A 23,221-nucleotide genomic window follows, 5' to 3' on the forward strand; every position below is an offset into this window, starting at 1 on the left:
GTGAATGGTGGATCCTGTGTTATCTACTGTATATAGAGGTGTTATCAGTCAGTGTGGAGGAGGAGGTGAGCTGTGATATCACCTATTGTGAATGGTGGATCCTGTGTTATCTACTGTATATAGAGGTATCAGTCATTGTACAGGAGGAGGAGGTGAGCTGTGACATCACCTATTGTGAATGGCGGATCCTGTGTTATCTACTGTATATAGAGGTGTTATCAGTCATTGTACAGAAGGAGGAGGTGAGCTGTGACATCACCTATTGTGAATGGTGGATCCTGTGTTATCTACTGTATATAGAGGTGTTATCAGTCATTGTACAGGAGGAGGAGGTGAGCTGTGACATCACCTATTGTGAATGGTGGATCCTGCGTTATCTACTGTATATAGAGGTGTTATCAGTCAGTGTGGAGGAGGAGGTGAGCTGTGACATCACCTATTGTGAATGGTAGATCCTGTGTTATCTACTGTATATAGAGGTGTTATCAGTCATTGTACAGGAGGAGGAGGTGAGCTGTGATATCACCTATTGTGAATGGTGGATCCTGTGTTATCTACTGTATATAGAGGTATCAGTCATTGTACAGGAGGAGGAGGTGAGCTGTGACATCACCTATTGTGAATGGCGGATCCTGTGTTATCTACTGTATATAGAGGTGTTATCAGTCATTGTACAGAAGGAGGAGGTGAGCTGTGACATCACCTATTGTGAATGGTGGATCCTGTGTTATCTACTGTATATAGAGGTGTTATCAGTCATTATACAGGAGGAGGAGGTGAGCTGTGACATCACCTATTGTGAATGAAGGATACTGTGTTATCTACTGTATATAGAGGTGTTATCAATCATTGTATAGGAGGGGGAGGTGAGCTGTGACATCACCTATTGTGAATGGTGGATCCTGTGTTATCTACTGTATATAGAGGTGTTATCAGTCATTGTACAGGAGGAGGAGGAGAGCTGTGACATCACCTATTGTGAATGGTGGATCCTGTGTTATCTACTGTATATAGAGGTGTTATCAGTCATTGTACAGGAGGAGGGGGTGAGCTGTGACATCACCTATTGTGAATGAAGGATCCTGTGTTATCTACTGTATATAGAGGTGTTATCAGTCATTGTACAGGAGGAGGAGGTGAGCTGTGACATCACCTATTGTGAATGGTGGATCCTGTGTTATCTACTGTATATAGAGGCGTCATCAGTCATTGTAGAGGAGGGGGAGGTGAGCTGTGACATCACCTATTGTGAATGGAGAATCCTGTGTTATCTACTGTATATAGAGGTGTCATCAGTCATTGTACAGGAGGAGGAGGTGAGCTGTGACATCACCTATTGTGAATGGTGGATCATGTGTTATCTACTGTATATAGAGGTGTCATCAGTCATTGTAGAGGAGGGGGAGGTGAGCTGTGACATCACCTATTGTGAATGGAGAATCCTGTGTTATCTACTGTATATAGATGTGTTATCAGTCATTGTACAGGAGGAGGAGGTGAGCTGTGACATCACCTATTGTGAATTGGGGATCCTGTGTTATCTACTGTATTTAGAGGGGTTATCAGTCATTGTACAGGAGGAGGAGGTGAGCTGTGACATCACCTATTGTGAATGGTGGATCCTGTGTTATCTACTGTATATAGAGGTGTTATCAGTCATTGTACAGGAGGAGGAGGTGAGCTGTGATATCACCTATTGTGAATGGTGGATCCTGTGTTATCTACTGTATATAGAGGTGTTATCATTCATTGTACAGGAGGAGGTGGAGGTGAGCTGTGACATCACCTATTGTGAATGGTGTATCCTGTGTTACCTACTGTATATAGAGATGTATCTTTTTATTATAATCCTGTCTGTGATGAAAGTGATGCTGGTCAGAATAGAAAGTGTGATGAGTCTAGTGTAAGACCTAGTGGCCTGTGTGACTTTGCAAGATGTTTTCATTTATTTTATGTAGATAGTGATATGGAAAATTGAAAAAAAAAACATCAAAACTTATTATTAAAATACCTTTAGCATGAAAACCTTATTTAAAGGTTGTCGTTTTCCAAAGTCACATTCCTTTTAACAGTCTTTTCTGGACCTTCAGAACATTGATATTGTTTGATATCTGTCTGCGATTGACTGATGGAATAATGTTATGTTCTCCTTTGTGCTATCACATGTAGATGCCAGAAACATTATATATGTCTCATCTAGATGGAATGCCTTATGTATTTGTGATGTCTTCTTCCTTGCCATAGTTAAAGGGTTTGTACCCAATTGGTAAGATAGAGAATGAAAGGAGCGGAGGTGCGGATATATGACCTATTCTCAGGATCAGTCAGCGGTCAGACTTACCGACTTATACAATTTCTTTAATAACAGAGACCCCTTTTGTTCACTGGATGGTGTGATACAGACTAATTTTAATGTTTTCCATATTTCCTTACATCTCCAACAAACTTAATTGGTATTGACGGGCGCAGACTGTCTGTTCTAATTGTTGCAGGGATCAATACAGTCATCGTCTGATGAACTTGCTGTATTTTCACGGCCTCTTACTGGGTCGGATTCAGGATCCAAGTGGCCACCTCTTCTACCATATATTGTTCTCCACATAATATTGTCATTTCTGACCGCGGAACCTCTTCTTATCCACTTGACAATGGGGAGAAATGCAATAAAATAACAAAAGAAATATTACGTACCTATAGAAACTCTCCCACTGCTCCGGGGTTCCCCAACGGTCTTTGTTTACTTGGCTGCAACCAAGAAGTCACATCGACATACATAACAGCCTCAGCCAATCACTGGCCCCATCGGTCACATCTCTGAAAGGGGAGTGATCATTTGTATAAAGCAGACATTAGTGACTACAAAGAAACAGAGACCATCGGGGTGCTCACAACAAGTGATGGGAGATTTAGAGGGGTTGTTTGACTCCTTACTCTAATTTTGTTATACTCTCACCTGTGCTGGATTCTACTAAAAAGACCCCGCAATGTTTTACTTTTTGCTTTTACCTTCCCTTCCCTCCACTTTTTTGCTTCAATAGCACCAGTCCAGATGTTTACATGCTCCTCTTCCTGTGCTTTTTCCTTAAACTAGCACCTCCCTGCTGATAGCTCTGCACTATTCTCTGCCAGCTCACTTCATCCCCCTGATAGACTGCCAGACCGGCCTCCAAGAGCGAACTATCACTGGCCAAAAAAAAATTGCATCTCCGGCGTTTGCACAAAAAATTCTAAGCTGTTTCTTTTGGAAAGTTTAGGCTCTCAAAGGCCATGACATCACAACCATCGAAAGAACGGGAATAGGCTCTCAATGGTCATGCCATCACAACCATCGAAAGAACCGGAATAGGTTCTCAATGGTCATGCCATCACAACCATCGAAAGAACAGGAAAACAGGAATAGGTTCTCAATGGTCATGCACAACCATCAAAAGAATGGGAATAGGTTCTCAATAGTCATGCCATCACAACCATTGAAAGAACCAGAATAGGTTCTCAGTGGTCATGACATCACAATCGTTGGAAGAACCGGAATAGGTTCACATGGTCATGCCATCACAACCATCAGAAGAACCAGTATAGGCTCTCAATGGTCAAGACATCACAACCATCGAAAGAAATAGAACAGGTTCTCAATGGTCGTGCTATCGGGACTATTGGGGGATCCGGAATAGGCTCTCAATGGTCATGATATCACAATCAGCAGAAGAACTGGAATAGGCTCTCAATAGTCGTGACATCACAACCATTGGAAGAACTAGAATAGGCTCTCATTGGTCGTGACTTTCCAACCATCTGAAGAACTGAAACAGGCTCTCAATGGTCGTGACATCACAACTGTCGAAAAAAAACGAAAGACCATCTATAGTCCAACATGAACAGAAGTTGACAAGAAGCGGAGCACACGAAGGCATGGTGCATGTGCCGAGGTAGGGCACAGAGCAGAATCCTTACAATCAGTACATTCCTGTAAGAATCCAGCAGGTGGATGTAGTTTATAAATATCCCAGAAAAAATTCTTATTTAATGACTTTATTGAATTTTACTCATTTTTTCTTGATCGTGGACAGCCCAGTTATCATTTATCGACATTTACCTGCGTTCCAACCTGGTATCAATGTTTTTCGAAAGATGAAAACTAATGGAAGCTATTGTATGGTGTTTGAGGCTCAGAAAAAAAAAAAGTTGGTTAATTGATGTCCTTCATGTTGACTGAAATAGAAAAAAAAAGAGCCAGAATCGGATATACACTTTAGTCCCAAAGGGAAGGGGAGGGCAGGCCTGTGTCAGACTGATAAGGCGAGGAAGAGAGAGGAGAAGGATGAAGGGAGTGGGCAGGAAGGAGCAGGAGAGATGGAGAGGGCTTTTTTTCCACCATGTTAGATGATTACAGACAAAGAGCAGGATTATACTACAACTTTATTAAATAAGACATTTCAAACTGCTATCCAAAAATTCAACGTAAGTCATTAGCGCACCCTTACTGTATACTCTGACCATGTGTGCAGGTGACAGTGAGGGTCTATCCGGCTTCCGGTACTGTTCCTACATTTCTCTAATTTATTGGTAAATGGAAAACTCAGCTATAACCCATCACATCCAGATGCTGAAGACCCCAAAATTAGGGTAGAGCGTGATTGGTAATTCGGTACGAAGTGGTATTTAATTAAAATGGAAGGAAAGCTTATTTATGCTTTCCATATTTTGGGATTGGATTTGAGTAAGGGGGTCTGAAAAGGAACAGTATGGCATTGCGGGGCATTCAATAACTGGAAGGAACTTATTCGCGTGGAACATCAGGTGGAGGAATTTTTAAGGTGCTGGGCTCGACACCCCATATTTCCCGGGCGTACTGAGAAATTGTCCTGTCACTGGAGAACTTTCCTGAGCCAGCAATGTTGTGGATCACTTTGCGAGTCCATTCTTTGGTGTTCTGCATAGGAGAGAAAAAAAATAAGTTAGCAAAAAGCTGGAGAATGAAGCGATGTATCACAGGTTAAAGTAGATCATGCAAGTCATGAAGTACACATCCTCTGGATTAAGAGGGAACCTGTCACCTGATAAAAGATGCCCAAATTACAGCCAACATGAATCAGACACTGGCGGCATTATTACAATCATGTATGTTTTATTCTGAAAATGTACTCAGTAAAAACAGCCAGAGCAAATGCATCTGGTATGATAACTCTGAAGCTGGTCTCTGGCGGCCTCTCCCTGCCCTGCTCCCCTAGACTGGCAGATCTCTCCCTATACACATATAAATAGAGACTTATCAGTCTAAAGGAATGAAACAGAGAGAAACAGCACCCTGGTAACACACAGAGCTGACATCCAGCCCGTATTACTCGGAGAGACAATCTCACATCCAGCCTATATTACTGAGAGAAATGCTCCCCACAAGACAAAAAGATCAAACTGCAAAGTGCATATTGGTGGGTCTTAAAATCTATGCTCTGGCACTTTATTTGGTTTATTTATACATTCATACGCTTGGACGTTTCTTTACTACTGTATTTATAGATAGAGATATCAAGAGCCAAGCACTTTTTGATCATTGACAAAGTCTGTAGGATCTTCTATCTGATTAATTATTTTGCTTGGGCCACTCTTTACTATACATTTACATCATAATTTTTTCACTTTATTCGCCCACCTCCATTTATTTTATCTTATCTGTATTGTTGTGTATGATTTTAATGAATGTGTCTTGTCCATTATGTGTTCAGTAAAGATTATTTTATTATTTCATTCTAATGCTGGATTTGTGTAGGTGTTATTATGGTTCTTTATATTTCCAGCTGACTTATTTAGTAGTCCGTAATTTATGCCATTAGATGTTAACACATAAAAAGAGACTTGTCAGTCTAGAGGAGTGAAGCGGGGAGAATCGACACACTTGAGACACACACAGATCTAACTTCCAGCCTGTATTACTGTTAGGGACAATCTCACATCCAGCCTATATTACTGAGAGAAATGCTCCCGCAAGATAACAAGATGAGACATGGATCAAACTGCAAAGTGAAAATCAGTGGGTCTGAAAATGAGGAAAGGAATGAAGTTTTCGGACAGAAACGTGGTGCAAATTTATTAACTAAATGTAACCACTAATATATATATAATTCCATTATAAGAGGATTAGTATCGAGTTTATATCTAATATCTCAGCTTTGATGATGTCCAGATACATTTACATATGTGACCAGCTTTCACTGCTACAAGCTTTTTTTAACAGCTGTAGGATTTTATTGCTTCCGCACCGCTGCAGGGCGCTTATGGAAGCCTATCCATCTATGTGTCATCCCGTTATCTCTGTGCAATGTGTGTCACTGTGACAGTCTGGACCATGACAGTTCACCTTGTAAAGAGCGCTGACAGATTCTTGACATCTGATATAATCTTCATAATCTGCAAACACTTTGAACCTGCAAGAGAATAAGCGAATATTTGTGAGCGGGGAGATAGGAGAAAGCTGGAAGAACCAGCCGAGGAAAAGGGAATAAAAATCTGAAGAGCAGGAAAGACGAGAGGAAAAGATGAAGTGAGAGAGAAGAGACGGAGCGAAAGAAAGAAAAATTGGTACCTGTCATGATTCATCAACATGTTGACAATGTCCTTGAAGAGGTCAGGTTGTTTTGGGGAGAAATATCCTGAATTAAGCTGATCAATCACTTGCCTGAGCTCCGGAATCCTCTCGTAATACGACCGGGCATTGTAGCTGCACAGAAATCACAGACATCTTAGCGTTATAAGAAGCGTTTAGCGTCTGTGTACCTAATTTATGGATGCAAACCATAAATATGGTCCTCCTATTAAGATGTGCAAAGAAATCATTGCAAATTTTCAGATTTTCAAATTTTAATTTTTGAATTTTTCATTTTTCTTGCCCCTCCTTCAAAGAGGCGTAGCTTTTTTTTTAGTTTTCCATAGACATAAACAGTATGAGAGTTTTTATTTTTTGTTTTTTATTGCAGCATAGTTTGAATCACACCAATCAATTTGCCATAAACTGTACGGAAATTTTTTTTTTTTTTTTTTTTAAAAAGCGATGTAATGGGGGAAAAAAATGCAATTCCTCCAATGTTTTTTGGGTTTCGTCTTTTAGAGCGTTCATTGTGCAGTAAAAATAAGACGATTCTCCGGGTCAATACGAACACACAGATACCAAATTTGTGTAGTATTTTTTTTTTTACTATTTTAGTGATTTAAAACTATTTTAAATGTCGTAAAAAAAAAATTAGTTTGAGTCGCCAATTTTCGAAACCTGAAAACTTGTTGATTTCTCCATCAATGAGGCAGTGCAATGGCTTCTTTTTGTGTTCCATACTGTAGTTTTTTTGGGGGGTACGTTCAATGTTTTAATCAAATCAATGTTTTAATCAAATCAAAACATTGATTTGATTATCAATGTTTTATTCAAATCAATGTTTTAATCAAATTTATAGCGTTTTTGTAAGAGTTGCGTTGTACAAAAAAATAGTAAATTTGTCATTTAAACATTTTTTTCTTTATGACATGTACCATACGGGTTAAAACAACTTTCCTTTTACAGATGCGCCAGTACCATATATGCTTATTTTTTAATTTTTAACATTTATTTTTAATTGGAGAAAAGGGGTGTGATTCAAACTTTTATGTTTTTTTCTATTTGATTTAAAAAAAAATTACATTTTTTTCTCGATTGGTCTAAATGCTACAGTTCTCCTGAATCCGACATAGTTTTTCTTTTGTTCCCGCGACTCTTTGTTCCTGAGATATTGCCCTCTCTTCCCATTATATAAATGTTACCCTTTTTTTCCAACTGGGTGTGGTCTTCAAGAAGCCGCCCATAAAGATGTTGACCAAGCCCAATTGGTAAAAAGTCTAGAATTTATATACAGACAAGAGGAGGCCATATCTCAGGAATGGTAAGGTGTAGGAACAAAAGAAAAACATCGCCGGATTCTTGAGAACGGCGGCATTTACACCGGGTAAAAAAAAATTATCAATTCATGGCAAGAGACTGGTGTAGTAGAAATTTAAAGAACTCACTAATTTATAACAGTCACTATGATTAGTTGGTGTGAATGTTAACTATCCATAACAGAGGCATGTGCTCTCATTGTAGCCAATATCTGGTACATGACCTCAGCACTATAAGTACTGGGCGAACTGGGATCTCTAGTGCTTGTTGTGACCAGTAAAAATGGGATTGTCCACCGGTTTCTGTTATTTTTGTGACCTTCGACAACAGTAAAAATATATATATATATTATGACTGAAAAGGGTCACTCTCTTACCCTTCGCGGTCTACACGTTCCACATCAGGTACTCTCATGCCAAAGATGAAGAGGTTGCCTTCTCCAGCTTCTTCGGCCATTTCCACATTGGCTCCATCCATAGTGCCGATAGTCAGAGCACCATTTAGCATAAACTTCATGTTTCCAGTGCCGGATGCTTCAGTGCCGGCAGTTGAGATCTGCTCAGAAAGGTCGGCAGCCGGAACCACTAAGAAGAAGCAGACAAGGAATTTGGCAAGTTATTCTTGAAGAATCTAAACCCCTTCGATTGGTCAAAGCCTAGATGATGGTACAGAACGACAGAAGGGGTTATTAATCATTCGGTAAAAAGTTTTTTTGTAAGCTTTGGCACTAAAACAATTTTGATTTTCGGAAATATGACCAATTGTGGAAATGTTATTATTATTATTATTATTTATTATTATAGCGCCATTTATTCCATGGCGCTTTACATGTGAGGAGGGGTATACATAATAAAACAAGTACAATAATCTTGAAAAATACAAGTCACAACTGGTACAGGAGGAGAGAGGACCCTGCCCGCGAGGGCTCACAATCTACAAGGGATGGGTGAGGATACAGTAGGTGAGGGTAGAGCTGGCCGTGCAGCGGTTTGGTCAATCGGTGGTTACTGCAGGTTGTAGGCTTGTCGGAAGAGGTGGGTCTTCAGGTTCTTTTTGAAGGTTTCGATGGTAGGCGAGAGTCTGATATGTTGTGGTAGAGCATTCCAGAGTAGGGGGGATGCACGAGAGAAATCTTGTATGCGATTGTGGGAAGAGGAGATAATAGGGGAGTAGAGAAGGAGATCTTGTGAGGATCGGAGGTTGCGTGCAGGAAAGTACCGGGAGACGAGGTCACAGATGTATGGAGGAGACAGGTTGTGGATGGCTTTATATGTCATGGTTAGGCTTTTGTACTGGAGTCTCTGGGTGATGGGGAGCCAGTGCAGGGATTGACAGAGGGGAGAGGCCGGGGAATAGCGGGGGGACAGGTGGATTAGTCGGGCAGCAGAGTTTAGAATAGATTGGAGGGGTGCAAGAGTGTTAGAGGGGAGGCCACAGAGCAGGAGGTTACAGTAGTCAAGGCGGGAGATGATGAGGGCATGGACTAGGGTTTTTGCAGATTCTTGGTTTAGGAATGTGCGGATCCGTGAAATATTTTTGAGTTGGAGGCGGCAGGAAGTGGAAAGGGTTTGGATATGTGGTTTAAAGGAGAGATCAGTGTCAAGGATTACCCCAAGACAGCGGGCTTGTGGGACTGGGGAGAGTGGGCAGCCGTTTACTGTAATGGATAGGTTCGTTGGGGAGATCGCGTGAGATGGGGGAAAGATGATGAATTCTGTTTTGTCCATGTTAAGTTTTAGAAATCTAGTGGAGAAGAAGGATGAAATAGCAGACAGACATTGAGGGATTCTGGTTAGTAGGGAGGTGATATCTGGTCCAGAGATGTAGATCTGTGTGTCGTCAGCATAGAGATGATACTGAAAGCCGTGAGATTCTATGAGCTGTCCCAGGCCAAAGGTGTAGATGGAGAAGAGCAGGGGTCCTAGAACTGAACCTTGCGGGACTCCGACAGATAGGGGGCGAGGTGAGGAGGTGGTGTGTGAGTGGGAGACGCTGAATGTACGGTCAGTTAGGTATGATGAGATCCAGGATAGGGCCAATTCTGTGATGCCAAGGGATGAGAGGGTCTGCAGCAGCAGGGAATGGTCCACTGTGTCAAAGGCAGAGGACAGGTCCAGGAGGAGGAGGACAGAGTAGTGTCGCTTGCTCTTGGCGGTTAATAGGTCATTGGTGACCTTAGTCAGGGCAGTTTCAGTGGAGTGGTGTGACCGGAAGCCTGATTGAAAGCGGTCGAAGAAGGAGCAGGAAGATAGATGGGAGGACAGTTCAATATGGACATGTTGTTCCAGTAGTTTTGAGGCAAAGGGGAGAAGTGATATAGGGCGATAGCTAGATACAGAGGATGGGTCAAGAGAGGGCTTTTTGAGGATAGGTGTGATTGTGGCATGTTTAAAGCTTGAGGGGAAAATGCCAGTTGTTAGTGATAGGTTAAAGAGATGGGTTAGGGTTGGGATGAAGACTGTGGTGAGGTTTGGGATGAAGTGGGATGGGAGCGGGTCAAGTGCACAGGTGGTGAGATGCGATCTTGAGAGTAGAGTGGAGAGTCCGTCTTCTGTAATGGTGGAGAAGTTGGTTTTGGAGGTGGAGGGCTGGGTAGTTGGGAGGAAGGGTTCTGGGGGTTGTTTACTAAAATTGTCTCTGATGTTCTCAATTTTCTGCTTGAAAAATGAGGCGAAGTCTTCAGCTGAGATGAGTGGGGAGGGAGGAGGTGCTGGGGGACGGAGGAGAGAGTTGAAGGTGTTGAATAACTGTTTGGGGTTGTGAGACAGGGAGGATATGAGAGATGAGAAGTAGGTTTGTTTTGCTGTGGCGAGCATGGTTTTGAAAGCAGTGAGGGACTGTTTGAATGCGATGAAGTGCTCGATGGAGTGGGATCTTTTCCATCTGCGCTCAGCAGCTCTGGAAGCTCGCCTCAGTTCTTTTGTCATGCTGGTGTGCCAGCACTGTAACTGGTTTTCTTTAATGGGAACCTATTATCAGGTTGTCATGTACTAACAATTTGGGTAGGGACAAGGGAAGATCAGCTCACCTGAAGGTTAGGGCTCCTTTCACATTGTGTTCATCCCCATGCTCAGTGGTCCCATCAGGGCTTACGTTCGAACACGCCAAACTGGATTCGGGCATATGTGCCAACAGGTCCTTTGACTATAATGGTGCCGACAAAGTGAACTTGTGCTCAGTGTTGCATCATTTTCGGGTGTATATGCCTAATGGAGGCGGACACTCAGACCTAGTAGACTGCGTCTTAGTGACCCCCTACAGTAGGCGTATGCATCCGAAAATGAGGCACAACACAGCACACTTTGACTGTCAGCACCATTATAGTGTATGGCACTGTTGGCGTATACGCCAGAATCCCATTTTGCGAATGGGTTTGACCGTAAGTCCCAATGGTACCAACGAATGTGAGACAAAGCCAATGTGAAATGGCACAAAATATACCAATTGCACGGAAAACTTGTAATACTGCAAGGTCCTGAAGGAAACAAAAAAAATCACCTGTATTTCAAAAATATTAGAATCCAGAAAAATCGATCCAACACCATAAGGAAAAAGCAGACACATTCCAGACACAATCCTTACCCATTGGCTTAGAAAAGATGGGCTTGTTTAGCTTGGAATAAAACTATAATTTCCAGGTATAAATAATATTACTGATGAGCAAGTGTGCTCATTACTCGAGATTTACATGCATACTCGGGTGTTCTCCGAGTATCATGGGCGTGCTCATAGATTATGTGTTCCCTCAGCTGCATGATTTGCGGCTGCTAGACAGCCTGAATACATGTGGGGATTCCCTAACAAACAGGCAATCCCTGAATGTGTTCAGGCTGTCCAGCAGCCGCAAATCATGCAGCTGCGGGAACACAAACATAAAACACAAGCATGCCCCAGATACTCGGAGAACACCTGAGCATGCTCGGAAATCTTGAGTAACGAGCACACTCGCTCATCACTCAAATATATGTGTGCTTAATGCAAAGATCTAGCACATCCAGTAATCTTAGTGTCAGGACTTGAAGCCAGAAACTCTTGTGCACCAGGCTGTAGCTCTTCTCTCTGAGCTATTCAGCTCGATGGACAGTTCCTTGCTAACCAGATACCAGTACCTGTGTTGTTCCTGATTGTCTCCACCCCGAGTTCCTGATTGGCTCAACCCTGTGATATCCTGATTGAACACCCTAATTAGACCTGGCACGGCACTTCCTTCCTTGCAAGATTATTGAGCTCCAAACCTTTAGTCTAGCTTCTTTCCACCTGCGGCTTATCCTTAAGATTCTACTGCTGCTACTGTGTACCATCCTCTGGCTATTTCCTGAATATGATACCTGCTTATACTCCCAAATATACTTCTGCTCCGTGTACCAACCTCTGGCTATCTCCTGACTACGATACCTGCTTATCCTCCCAACTACACTGCTGCTCTGTGTAGCAACCTCTGGCTCTTAACTATAATACTTGCGTATCCTCCCAACTATACTGCTGCTCTGTGTACCAACCTCTGGCTATCTCCTGACTACGATACCTGCTTATCCTCCCAACTACACTGCTGCTCTGTGTAGCAACCTCTGGCTCTTAACTATAATACTTGCGTATCCTCCCAACTATACTGCTGCTCTGTGTACCAACCTCTGGCTATCTCCTGACTACGATACCTGCTTATCCTCCCAACTACACTGCTGCTCTGTGTAGCAACCTCTGGCTCTTAACTATAATACTTGCGTATCCTCCCAACTATACTGCTGCTCTGTGTAACGACCTCTGGCTATCTCTTAACTATGATACTTGTGTATCCTCCAAACTATACTGCTGCTGCCATGCACTGACCTCTGGCTATCTCCTGACTACGATACCTGCTTATCCTCCCAACTACACTGCTGCTCTGTGTACCGACCTCTGGCTCTTAACTATAATACTTGCGTATCCTCTCAACTATACTGCTGCTCTGTGTAATGACCTCTGGCTATCTCTTAACTATGATATTTGCGTATACTCCCAACTATACTGCTGCTGCTGCGTGTACCGACCTCTAGCTATCTCCTGACTACGATTCCTGCTTATCCTCCCAACTATACTGCTGCTGCCGTGCACTGACCTCTGGCTATTTCCGGACTATGATTCCTGGTTATCCTCCCAACTATACTGCTGCTCCATGTATTGACCTCTGGCTATCTCCTGACTACGATACCTGCTTATCCTCCCAACTATACTGCTGCTCTCTGTACCGACCTCTGGCTCTTAACTATAATACTTGCATATCCTCTCAACTATACTGCTGCTCTGTGTAACGACCTCTGGCTATCTCCTGACTACGATACCTGCTTATCCTCTCAACTATACTGCTGCCGTGCACTGACCTCTGGCTATTTCCTGACTATGATTCCTAGTTATCCTCCCAACTATACTGCTGCTCCGTGTACCGACCTCTGGCTATCTCCTGATTATGATTTATGCTTATCCTCCCAACTATACTTCTGTTCTGTGTACCAACCTCTGGCTATTCCCTTACTCTGATTCCTGCTAATCCTCCCAACTATACTGCTGCGGCCGTGCACTGACCTCTGGCTATTTCCTGACTATGATTCCTGGTTATCCTCCCAACTATACTGCTGCTCCGAGGTCGGTCTCTGGCTATTTCCTTACTATGATTCCTGCTTATCTTCCCAACTACACTGCTGCTTTGTGTACCGACTTCTGACTGTTTCCTGACAACATTACATGCTGGTGCTGCCACTAGTGGTTGCAATATCATTACTCCAACTCAGGTCAGTCCATAAAAGTTACAAAGGACCAGGATATATTCGTTAAGTGCGGAGAAAAGGAGAATCCAGCAGCTAAGTAATAAAGGGTTCTCTACAGTTAGAGTAGTAACACTGGAATGCTCGAGGCAGTAATGGCAAATACTATATCAGCACATGTATAACTTGTGCAGAAAGGCTGAACTTGATGGTCCTGTGTCTATTCACAACCTATGTAACTACCCGGCTACGGTGATCGGATACGGTGATAATTAGAAAGCTGCTTAAAGGGCTAACAAAAGGGGGGTAGCTGATTAGTATGAGTAACCTGAGAACTGGTTCCCATTAATTTAAAGCACGTTATCATGGGAGGACGAAAGCAGGTATATGATCTAACACTGCAAACGCACCTTTCTCTGCAAGTGAGACGCGATAGTTCTCCAAGAATATAAGTTTGAGCCTGTCTCCCACTGCGGGGTCATTGTTGATGATGTCTCCCACAGAAGTGATCAATTTGATGATCATCTTGGCCATATGATACCCAGGAGCAGCCTATGAATGGATGACAGAGAGACCAATGATACAAGAAAGAAGAAAGGAAAACGGAGAACGTGAAGGAGGGAGGGAGAGAGAATAAATAAGACAGTGATGGATGAAAGGGGATACACTGCATGAAAGTAAGAGCGTAAACAGAGAGATGGGTAGAGATAATAAATGTACACATCTGTAATTGTGTTGCTCTCTGCATTATCATATGTCGACATCTTTAGCCCTCGTGTTGCTAAATATTAAGTCAATTAATAACAAGTGACAAACTCTCGGCTGTAGCACTTGCATATGGAGAACATAAAGCATCACAGTATTTATACTCATGTATATTGTGCAGAATGGATTTCCTGGCGCTGAAATAAAGGAATATTGGAAATCCAAAAAGATTCTCGTGACCGCAAGTAAATAAAAAGGAGACATAATTGCTTTCATGTAGATTAGAAAGCCCCGACGATATAATGTAATCACAAAAAGACACAATAATAATAATAATAATAATAATATATTGAATTTAAAGTGCTGATTAAATCTTCCTCATATGTAAGTGTTTTACGCTTTGGAAAGGATTAGGTGTTATCTGAGCATGCTCGGGTGCGAACAGAGTGTCTTCGGTGTGGTCAAATAATATGTATGAGTCCCCGCGGCTGCATGTCTCACGGATGTTCGACAGTCACAACACGAGGGATTGCCTAACAAAGAGTCAAACTTATATTAGACTATTACAACCTCTTCTTCACATTGATTTTAGCAGCAATAGACTGACAGACCCTACCTCCTTGTATACAAGCTACAGTATATCTAACAGTGCTGCAATCTACGTAAATGTCATTGTGTAGAGAGGGGGAGGAGGTGAGCTGTGACATCACCTATTGTGAATGGAGGATCCTGTGTTATCTACTGTATATAGAGGTGTTATCAGTCATTGTACAGGAGGAGGAGGTGAGCTGTGACATCACCTATTGTAAATGGTGGATCCTGTGTTATCTACTGTATGTAGAGGTGTTATCAGACATTGTACAGGAGGAGGTGAGCTGTGACATCACCTATTGTGAATGGAGGATCCTGTGTTATCTACTGTATATAGAGGTGTTATCAGTCATTGTACAGGAGGAGGAGGTGAGCTGTGACATCACCTATTGTGAATGGTGGATCCTGTGTTATCTACTGTATATAGAGGTGTTATCAGTCATTGTACAGGAGGAGGAGGTGAGCTGTGACATCACCTATTGTGAATGGAGGATTCTGTGTTATCTACTGTATATAGAGGTGTTATCAGTCATTGTACAGGAGGAGGTGAGCTGTGACATCACCTATTGTGAATGGTGGATCCTGTGTTATCTACTGTATATAGAGATGTTATCAGTCATTGTACAGGAGTAGGAGGTGAGTTGTGACATCACCTACTGTGAATGGTGGATCCTGTGTTATCTACTGTATATAGAGGTGTTATCAGTCATTATACAGGAGGAGGAGGTGAGCTGTGACATCACCTATTGTGAATGGAGGATCCTGTGTTATCTACTGTATATAGAGGTGTTATCAGTCATTGTACAGGAGGAGGAGGTGAGCTGTGACATCAACTATTGTGAATGGTGGATCCTGTGTTATCTACTGTATATAGAGGTGTTATCAGTCATTGTACAGGAGGAGGTGGTGAGCTGTGACATCACCTATTGTGAATGGTGGATCCTGTGTTATCTACTGTATATAGAGATGTTATCAGTCATTGTACAGGAGTAGGAGGTGAGCTGTGACATCACCTACTGTGAATGGTGGATTCTGTGTTATCTACTGTATATAGAGGTGTTATCAGTCATTGTACAGGAGGAAGAGGTGAGCTGTGACATCACCTATTGTGAATGGTGGATCCTGTGTTATTTACTGTATATAGAGGTGTTATCAGTCATTGTACAGGAGGAGGTGGTGAGCTGTGACATCACCTATTGTGAATGGTGGATCCTGTGTTATCTACTGTATATAGAGATTTTATCAGTCATTGTACAGGAGTAGGAGGTGAGCTGTGACATCACCTACTGTGAATGGTGGATTCTGTGTTATCTACTGTATATAGAGGTGTTATCAGTCATTGTACAGGAGGAAGAGGTGAGCTGTGACATCACCTATTGTGAATGGTGGATCCTGTGTTATTTACTGTGTATAGAGGTGTTACCTTTTGTTGCATTCCTGTCTGTGATGATAATGAGTCTGCTGAGAAGCCTTCTGTACAGAATAGGAAGTATGAGCTTAATATTAAGTTTAGTGGGCAGCATAAAGATTGAAATATTTTAGATTTTTTTTCATTTAGTGATATAGAAAACTGAAAACAACATTATCAAAGAATGTTAACTCCTTGATGACCTGTGATGTACATATTCATCAAAAGGTTTGTGAAGGGAGCCAAGAAGCTGGGGTTGCTCCATACCGAGCAGATCCTGCATGTAACAGCAGCATTTGGGGCTAATGTCAGTCACCGACAGTAGAATTTTAGTGGAGAAATTACTGGTGCACTGTCTCTCATTGGCCCCCCATGATGCATTAGCAGGGTACCCATCCACCAATCCACCGAACAATGCCATGGAAGCTGATGAACATTTTATGTTGTAGGTTACATTCAACGGCCGAGATGTGCAACCACTGCATTACCATAAGCTATAACCTGGGTGTACTTACTTTTCCTCCAATCATCACGGTCCTGGGTACCCACTGCTTGCTTGGATCCTTCTTTATGCCTAGAACATTGATAAATCATCATCAGTTCCGTACCTCAAACCAAATTTCTTTAAAAAATTGCAAGCCTGGCATGCCAGAGTGAGGAGACTTATAAGCCATGCACGCTCCTCTGCAAAATTAAATATGCAAGTTGTATCTTCAGAGAGGAAGAGGACTAGAACTCTAGTGCCACCTACTCCTCTTCCTCTCTGAAGAGACAATTTGCGTTTTTACTGGAATCCTAAAACCACAATGAGCAAGGATTTCAATAAGTGTCTATGTGCACACAATGTCTTTTTCAGGCAGATTTCGTCACAGGAACCACCTGAAAAACCTATAAAAAAATGTTCTAAAAAATAAACATATCCATTTCTATGTAAAAACGACTTGTGCACATGTTCGGGCTTTTGAACGTCTTTTAATCATTTCACATTTCTAAAAAAAAAAAAGCCAAAATGGTTTAAAGAAGACCAATTCTTCTGGGATTTTCTGCTAAAAAAAACTCTGTATTTTACAATGGAAATCAATGCAAAAGCTCAAGTGAATGAAACCGGACATTTTTGGAAAATTTTGCCATCGTTTTTGCTTAACAAACAATAGTGGTTTCTTAATTTTTCAACGAAGTGAAAAAAAAAAAACGATTGTAAAACAGTAGAACCATGAAAAAAAACTGTCCAAAAATTACCCACTGAAAGTCTGAAAAATTATCAGTAAACAACTGAAAAAAAACAAAACAACACAAAAGACGCTGCAGGAAAGAAAATTGTGTGCACATAAGCAGTAAGTTACAAGTTATGCTGAATCTTTTTACAAGTCCAGTAGATATTTCAATTTTTGGATCCAGTTCGGGATAATAAAAAAAATGTCATCCATTTGCATCCCATTTAGGCTACGTTCTCACCATGAGATTTTGATGTTGAAAATTTTCCCATTAAATAAAAATAGGTACTTTGCTTTTTTTAAAAAAAATACACAGTGTTAAAAACTCACCAAAACCAGTGAATGTAGCCTTGATATGCCAAAATATTGGCACAAATTGTTGTCATAACAGTAAGTTAATTAATATTTAGTGTAAAAACGCACCACATTTTTAGAACGACATGACCCACTTTGATAAATCTGACACCTTTTAATTAGAACATTTTAGTAAATTTGCCACTATTGGCTCGGTTCATAATCTACGGCTTGTCTTTTTTTTTTTTTGTCTTGTGGTATTCATCGGCATTGTTTGCTCCATATTCATCAAAATGGCTGTTCGTGAAATTTGCGTGAAATAAAAATTATTAATAAAAAATAAAATTCTTGTTTTTAAAGTCACTTATTTTTTTTTGTCACGTGGTATTCTTTGCTTTTTTTTTTAGCTCCGTATTATTAAAAAATTATGCGATTTAATTCATGAAGTATATGAAAAATTAAAAAAAAACGCTCTCTCTTTTTGTCTTTACCCTTTTCTAAAACTTATTAGTGCCTAAAGTTACATCTATAATTTGGGCAAAATTGGCATAGAATTTCAAGCATTCCTAAAAATTACTCCGTGGGTGACTTGGAGTATATTTGTAAAAAAAAAAAAATGTTGCATCTTTTATTTTTTTTTCCAAAAAATTTCAATTAACCCCTTCATGACCCAGCCTATTTTGACCTTAAAGACCTTGCCGTTTTTTTTGCAATTCTGACCAGTGTCCCTTTATGAGGTAATAACTCAGGAACGCTTCAACGGATCCTAGCGGTTCTGAGATTGTTTTTTCGTGACATATTGGGCTTCATGTTAGTGGTAAATTTAGGTCAATAAATTCTGCGTTTATTTGTGATAAAAACGGAAATTTGGCGAAAATTTTGAAAATTTTGCAATTTTCACATTTTGAATATTTATTCTGTTAAACCAGAGAGATATGTGACAGAAAATAGTTAATAAATAACATTTCCCACATGTTTACTTTACATCAGCACAATTTTGGAAACAAAATTTTTTTTTGTTAGGAAGTTATAAGGGTTAAAATTTGACCAGCGATTTGTCATTTTTACAACGAAATTTACAAAACCATTTTTTTTAGGGACCACCTCACATTTGAAGTCAGTTTGAGGGGTCTATATGGCTGAAAATACCCAAAAGTGACACCATTCTAAAAACTGCACCCCTCAAGGTACTCAAAACCACATTCAAGAAGTTTATTAACCCTTCAGGTGCTTCACAGCAGCAGAAGCAACATGGAAGGAAAAAATGAACATTTAACTTTTTAGTCACAAAAATTATCTTTTAGCAACAATTTTTTTATTTTCCCAATGGTAAAAGGAGAAACTGAACCACGAAAGCTGTTGTCCAATTTGTCCTGAGTACGCTGATACCTCATATGTGGGGGTAAACCACTTTTTGGGCGCACGGCAGGGCTTGGAAGGGAAGGAGCGCCATTTGACTTTTTGAATAAAAAATTGGCTCCACTCTTTAGCGGACACCATGTCACGTTTGGAGAGCCCCCGTGTGCCTAAAAATTGGAGCTCCCCCACAAGTGACCCCATTTTGGAAACTAGACGCCCCAAGGAACTTATCTAGATGCATAGTGAGCACTTTGAACCCCCAGGTGCTTCACAAATTGATCCGTAAAAATGAAAAAGTACTTTTTTTTCACAAAAAAATTCTTTTAGCCTCAATTTTTTCATTTTCACATGGGCAACAGGATAAAATGGATCCTAAAATGTGTTGGGCAATTTCTCCTGAGTACACCAATACCTCACATGTGGGGGTAAACCACTGTTTGGGCACATGGTAAGGCTCGGAAGGGAAGGAGCGCCATTTGACTTTTTGAATGAAAAATTATTTCCATCGTTAGCGGACACCATGTCGCGTTTGGAGAGACCCTGTGTGCCTAAACATTGGCGCTCCCCCACAAGTGACCCCATTTTGGAAACTAGACCCCCCAAGGAACTTATTTAGATGCCTAGTGAGCACTTTAAACCCTCAGGTGCTTCACAAATTGATCTGTAAAAATGAAAAAGTACTTTTTTTTCACAAAAAAATTCTTTTCGCCTCAATTTTTTCATTTTCACATGGGCAGTAGGATAAAATGGATCATAAAATTTGTTGGGCAATTTCTCCCGAGTACGTCAATACCTCATATGTGGGGGTAAACCACTGTTTGGGCACTCGGAAGGGCTCGGAAGGGAAGGCGCGCCATTTGACTTTTTGAATGGAAAATTAGCTCCAATTGTTAGCGGACACCATGTCGCGTTTGGAGAGCCCCTGTGTGCCTAAACATTGGAGCTCCCCCACAAGTGACCCCATTTTGGAAACTAGACCCCCCAAGGAACTTATCTAGATGCATATTGAGCACTTTAAACCCCCAGGTGCTTCACAGAAATTTATAACGCAGAGCCATGAAAATAAAAAATAATTTTTCTTTCCTCAAAAATGATTTTTTAGCCTGGAATTTCCTATTTTGCCAAGGATAATAGGAGAAATTGGACCCCAAATATTGTTGTCCAGTTTGTCCTGAGTACGCTGATACCCCATATGTGGGGGTAAACCACTGTTTGGGCGCACGGCAGGGCTCGGAAGGGATGGCACGCCATTTGGCTTTTTAAATGGAAAATTAGCTCCAATCATTAGCGGACACCATGTCACGTTTGGAGAGCCCCTGTGTGCCTAAACATTGGAGATCCCCCAGAAATGACACCATTTTGGAAGCTAGACCCCCAAAGGAACTAATCTAGATGTGTGGTGAGGACTTTGAACCCCCAAGTGCTTCACAGAAGTTTATAACGCAGAGCCATGAAAATAAAAAAAAATATATATTTTCTCAAAAATGATATTTTAGCCTGCAATTTTTTATTTTCCCAAGGGTAACAGGAGAAATTTGACCCCAAAAGTTGTTGTCCAGTTTCTCCTGAGTACGCTGATACCCCATATGTGGGGGTAAATCACTGTTTGGGCACATGCCGGGGCTCGGAAGTGAAGTAGTGACGTTTTGAAATGCAGACTTTGATGGAATGCTCTGTGGGTGTCACGTTGCGTTTGCAGAGCCCCTGATGTGGCTTAACAGTAGAAACCCCCCACAAGTGACCCCATTTTGGAAACTAGACCCCCAAATGAACTTATCTAGATGTGTGGTGAGCACTTTGAACCCCCAAGTGCTTCATAGAAGTTTATAATGCAGAGCCGTGAAAATAATAAATACGTTTTCTTTCCTCAAAAATAATTATTTAGCCCAGAATTTTTTATTTTCCCAAGGGTTACAGAAGAAATTGGACCCCAAAAGTTGTTGTCCAGTTTGTCCTGAGTACGCTGATACCCCATATGTGGGGGTAAACCACTGTTTGGGCACATGCCGAGGCTCGGAAGTGAAGTAGTGACGTTTTGAAATGCAGACTTTGATGGAATGCTCTGTGGGCGTCACGTTGTGTTTGCAGAGCCCCTGATGTGGCTTAACAGTAGAAACCCCCCACAAGTGACCCCATTTTGGAAACTAGACCCCGAAAGGAACTTATCTAGAAGTGTGGTGAGCACTTTGAACCCCCAAGCGCTTCATAGAAGTTTATAATGCAGAGCCGTGAAAATAATAAATTCGTTTTCTTTCCTCAAAAATAATTATTTAGCCCAGAATTTTTTAATTTTCCCAAGGGTAACAGGAGAAATTTGACCCCAATATTTGTTGTCCAGTTTCTCCTGAGTACGGTGATACCCCATATGTGGGGGTAAACTACTGTTTGGGCACATGCCTGGGCTTGGAATTGAAGTAGTGACGTTTTGAAATGCAGACTTTGATGGAATGCTCTGCGGGTGTCACGTTGCGTTTGCAGAGCCCCTGATGTGCCTAAACAGTAGAAACCCCCACAAGTGACCCCATTTTAGAAACTAGACCCCCCAAGGAACTTATCTAGATATGTGGTGAGCACTTTGAATCCCCAAGTGCTTCACAGACGTTTACAACGCAGAGCCGTGAAAATAAAAAATCATTTTTCTTTCCTCAAAAATTATGTTTTAGCAAGCATTTTTTTAGATTCACAAGGGTAACAGGAGAAATTGGACCCCAGTAATTGTTGCGCAGTTTGTCCTGAGTATGCTGGTACCCCATATGTGGGGGTAAACCACTGTTTGGGCACACGTCGGGGCTCGGAATTGAGGGAGCACCATTTGACTTTTTGAATACGAGATTGGCTGGAATCAATGGTGGCGCCATGTTGCGTTTGGAGACCCCCTGATGTGCCTAAACAGTGGAAACCCCTCAATTCTACCTCCAACACTAACCCCAACACACCCCTAACCCTAATCCCAACTGTAGCCATAACCCTAATCACAACCCTAACCACAACCCTAATTCCAACCCTAACCCTAAGGCTATGTGCCCACGTTGCGGATTCGTGTGAGATATTTCCGCACCATTTTTGAAAAATCCGCGGGTAAAAGGCACTGCGTTTTACCTGCGGATTTTCCGCGGATTTCCAGTGTTTTTTGTGCGGATTTCACCTGCGGATTCCTATTGAGGAACAGGTGTAAAACGCTGCGGAATCCGCACAAAGAATTGACATGCTGCAGAAAATACAACGCAGCGTTTCCGCGCGGTATTTTCCGCACCATGGGCACAGCGGATTTGGTTTTTCATATGTTTACATGGTACTGTAAACCTGATGGAACACTGCTGCGAATCCGCAGCGGCCAATCCGCAGCCAAATCCGCACAGTGTGCACATAGCCTAATTCTAAAGGTATGTGCACACGCTGCGGAAAACGCTGCGGATCCGCAGCAGTTTCCCATGAGTTTACAGTTCAATGTAGACCTATGGGAAACAAAAATCGCTGTACACATGCTGCGGAAATACTGCACGGAAACGCAGCGGTTTACATTCCGCAGCATGTCACTTCTTTGTGCGGATTCCGCAGCGGTTTTACAACTGCTCCAATAGAAAATCGCAGTTGTAAAACCGCAGTGAAATGCGCAGAAAAAAACGCGGTAAATCCGCCATAAATCCGCAGCGGTTTAGCACTGCGGATTTATCAAATCCGCAGCGGAAAAATCCGCAGAGGACCAGAATACGTGTGCACATACCGAAACCCTAACCCTAGCCCTAACCCTACCCCTAACCCTACCCCTAACCCTAACCCTAGCCCTACCCCTAACCCTAGCCCTAGCCCTAACCCTACCCCTAACCCTACCCCTACCCCTAACCCTACCCCTAACCCTATTCTAACATTAGTGGAAAAAAAAAATTTCTTTATTTTTTTATTGTCCCTACCTATGGGGGTGACAAAGGGGGGGGGGTCATTTATTATTTTTTTTATTTTGATCACTGAGATAGATTATATCTCAGTGATCAAAATGCACTTTGGAACGAAT

The 23,221-nt window shown here is 41.7% G+C and overlaps 1 protein-coding gene across 1 annotated transcript in view; it reads right to left on the reverse strand.

Moving 5' to 3' along the window:
- Positions 1-4,398: 4,398 nt before the first annotated feature.
- The window catches only part of PYGM (glycogen phosphorylase, muscle associated), a 58,994-nt gene continuing 40,171 nt past the window's right edge, over positions 4,399-23,221 (reverse strand). Inside the window, exons 15-20 of the mRNA XM_069740506.1 lie at positions 16,858-16,916; positions 14,049-14,190; positions 8,277-8,484; positions 6,581-6,715; positions 6,356-6,422; positions 4,399-4,930 (exon numbers count right to left, since the gene is read on the reverse strand). Of these exons, the coding sequence (XP_069596607.1) occupies positions 4,778-4,930; positions 6,356-6,422; positions 6,581-6,715; positions 8,277-8,484; positions 14,049-14,190; positions 16,858-16,916 (764 nt within the window). The 3' untranslated portion in view covers positions 4,399-4,777. The remainder of the gene's footprint in view (positions 4,931-6,355; positions 6,423-6,580; positions 6,716-8,276; positions 8,485-14,048; positions 14,191-16,857; positions 16,917-23,221) is intronic.

The sequence above is a fragment of the Ranitomeya imitator genome, chromosome 9 (assembly GCF_032444005.1).
Source record: "Ranitomeya imitator isolate aRanImi1 chromosome 9, aRanImi1.pri, whole genome shotgun sequence".
Classification (NCBI taxonomy): domain Eukaryota; kingdom Metazoa; phylum Chordata; class Amphibia; order Anura; family Dendrobatidae; genus Ranitomeya; species Ranitomeya imitator.